Source organism: Sitodiplosis mosellana, unplaced genomic scaffold (genome assembly GCF_009176505.1).
Source record: "Sitodiplosis mosellana isolate CC-2019 unplaced genomic scaffold, AAFC_SMos_1.0 Smas_scaffold_6733, whole genome shotgun sequence".
Lineage (NCBI taxonomy): Eukaryota > Metazoa > Arthropoda > Insecta > Diptera > Cecidomyiidae > Sitodiplosis > Sitodiplosis mosellana.
Genome location: NW_022601892.1, coordinates 1 through 3206, shown reverse-complemented (window position 1 = coordinate 3206; position 3206 = coordinate 1). Strand labels below are relative to the sequence as shown.

The 3206-nt window shown below is 37.9% G+C and overlaps 1 protein-coding gene across 1 annotated transcript; it reads left to right on the top strand.

Annotated features, from left to right (window-relative positions):
• Positions 1–14: 14 nt before the first annotated feature.
• On the top strand, positions 15–1913 carry LOC129579904 (uncharacterized; the record flags this gene model as incomplete). The annotated part of the gene is given in 3 exon segments (XM_055470088.1): positions 15–711; positions 784–1698; positions 1788–1913. Coding segments are annotated over 3 exon segments (1683 nt in total), but the record flags the coding sequence as incomplete, so codon positions are not given.
• Between the last annotated feature and the right edge of the window lie 1293 nt (positions 1914–3206).

Below are 3206 nucleotides of genomic sequence, written 5' to 3'. Positions count from 1 at the left end.
ATGAATTATCTGCAGGTGATTTCGAATTCGGTTCACAGTATCACATGACAATGGAGCCTCAAACCGTTTTCTGTACACCAAACGATGACGGCGGCATTAACTTTCACGTTTCATCACAATGGTTGGATTTGGCCCATGTTGCGGTTTCGCGTTGCCTAAAAATGCCGCAAAGTAAAATCATCGCGAGTTTTAAGCGAGTTGGTGGTGGTTACGGTGCAAAACTTTCGCGCACATCTCATGTCGGTTGTGCCTGTGCACTGGCCTGTCATTTATTACGTTTGCCCGTACGATTCGTAATGAGCATCGAATCAAATATGACCGTCATGGGTAAGCGTTATGGCTGTGCCGTCGAATATGATGCAACAGTTGATTCAGCAACGGGCCGTCTGATTGAGTTTGCACCTTTAGTCACCTCGGATTTCGGTTGCTCTCTAAACGATGATATATCATTTTTTATTTTACATTCAATGAGTTATTCATGCTATTCACATGCAACGGATTGGAAAGTAAACGTAAATCGGCTAAAAACGGATGCACCATGTGCAACATGGGCCCGAGCGCCTGGCACAACGGAATCCATTGCGATTCAAGAGAATCTAATGGAACATATTGCACGAGAGGTTAACTTGGATCCGGCTCAAGTGAGAATAAACAATTTCCACAACGATGGTCCGCTGCACAAAATTTTTCCCGAATTTCTCAAAGATATTGGTAATCTAATAAATCGTTCAATGAATTTGATCACACTTTGAAAATATAAAAAAACACATTTTTCCTATCCAGATTATTACGACCGTCGAGCCAAAATCGCTGAGTTTAATAAGCAGAATCGTTGGCGCAAACGGGGAATCGGTGTGGCGGTCATGACATTTCCTACACTGTATGTGACATCATTCTCCGCATATATTGCCATTTACCATGGCGATGGTACTGTGGCAATTTCACACGGTGGCGTGGAAATTGGACAAGGCATCAACACAAAAGTCACTCAAGTGGTTGCTCATATTCTCGGAATTCCAATGGATTTAATCACAGTTACTACTCACAGTTCAATCATTATGGCCAATAGAACATTAACTGGTGCCACTATAACAAGTGAATCGGTTTGCATGGCTGCGAAAATGGCATGCGAACGTATTTTAGAACGGTTAAAACCAGTTCGGGAGAAGAAACCGAATGCTCCGTGGCTTGAAATCGTTCATGACGCTTGGGCACAATCAATTGAATTAACCGAAAAGCAAACGTTCGAAAACAGTACCGCAAAAGCTTACAACATTATTGGTTGTGCATGTGCCGAGCTTGAAGTGGATGTGTTGACGGGGAACTTACAAATTTCGCGAGTTGATATTCATGAAGACACCGGCAAAAGTATGAGTCCATTGGTTGATGTTGGTCAAATCGAAGGTGCATTCATGATGGGAGTTGGCTATTGGTTGACCGAGAAATTGGACTACGATCGGCGTACGGGTGAATTGGTGACCAATCGAACGTGGACATACAAAGTGCCTGGTGCCAAAGACATTCCGATTGATTTCCGTATAAAATTTTTGCAAAATATCAATAATGAGGGAATCTTGGGTTCAAAAGCAACCGGCGAACCAGCACTTAATCTATCGGTAGTTACCATGTTTGCTCTGCGACATGCCATTGATGCAATGCGAGAGGACAGTGGCAACAGTAAAAAGTGGTATCGCTTGGGTAGGACTAAATCAATAAATGTTTTTGTATCGTTCAAGTTAAGTATATGAAACTATTTATGCTTTTTCATTCTTTTCCATTTGACTTAGGATCGGGAAATACACCTGATGTTGTATTCACCACCGCCGAGGTGAAACTTGATGACTTTAAATTAAGCTGATTTGTAATTTATTTACGTGGTCCATAACATTCAATAAATATCTGGCATTTCTATATTTCATTGCTTTCACTATATCTATGCTGAAACTAAACAATTTTCTTAATTTTCAATCTTCGCCGAGGATGACATAATACATTGTTTCGATTTTTCTAAATCATGGTAAACGAAATATCCTTTCGGTAGACATCAAAAATCTTGGAAGATTGTCAAATTCCAACCATAGTTGGACAATTCACAAAATCGTCTGCAATGACAACATTTACAACGCAGGGTTGAAATATTTCCTTCCTGCCATTTCTCAGTGTGGTTCTATTTATTTTATTTTTCATGCTCAATTCTTTGATTTTAATTTGTTTTTGTTTGATAAAAATGAAATGTTGGTGAGCACAGTTCGTCTAGCTACCGATGAATGTATTCCGGTGAGGAAAGACGATGGGAGATGATAACCCAGAAAAGAAACGTTGTGTTTGTTTTTATTAACACCATGACATGACCAATCCAAATGTATGTCATAGACAGATAAGATGAATTGAATACAAAAATAGATATAATTAGTGTTGGCTTCGAACTTTCGTCCGACAATTGAAAAAAAAAATCTTTCTTCTTTGGAACAAACACAATGTCGAACGAACGAACGAACAAGCGTAAAAAAATTGTCATCATCAAGTTTAAGACACGGCACGACCAATTTCAAGTGTTGCAACTTTGTTTTGAAAAAGCCGAATATTATCTGGAAAAAACACGATGATAATAAAATCAACTTGAAATGAAATCAAAATTTGTCCTGGAAAATTCTTTACACTACAGGCAATACCTCAGCTGGATACAATGACACATAGTAATTAGGCAAATGGTTTCGTGACTTTTTGCTTATTTTTTTTACGAACTACTCAAGATATTCGTATACACAGTCGTGTATTCTAACATGAAAGTAAAGCAATAACTATTCGCAAATGCAAAAGAGTGTAAATCATGTACACGAATCATTTCATGAATGTAAAATCGTGTATACACGTTTGTTTAATTTGGCTGCATCGTAAAAATATGTCATGTTCTTCCTTTTCGTGCAAAAGTTATCAACGATAACAAAGAGATGGACGTTAGTATTTAAATAGAAGTTTGAAGCATCAGTTCTTCCTAAGTTCATAAGAGAAAGACACTTGAAACTTATCAAAAGAGAATAATGGAAGTTAAATTTACAATAAATCAGCAAAAATACACAAGTAATTGAACATACTATGGATTTGATGAAAACGACTAAATTTCATTTATTTTTGTGGCCATTTCGTATTTTTAAATCTAATCAGTTCGACCAAGTGAAGTGCCGATCGACACAAGTTTATTGGTG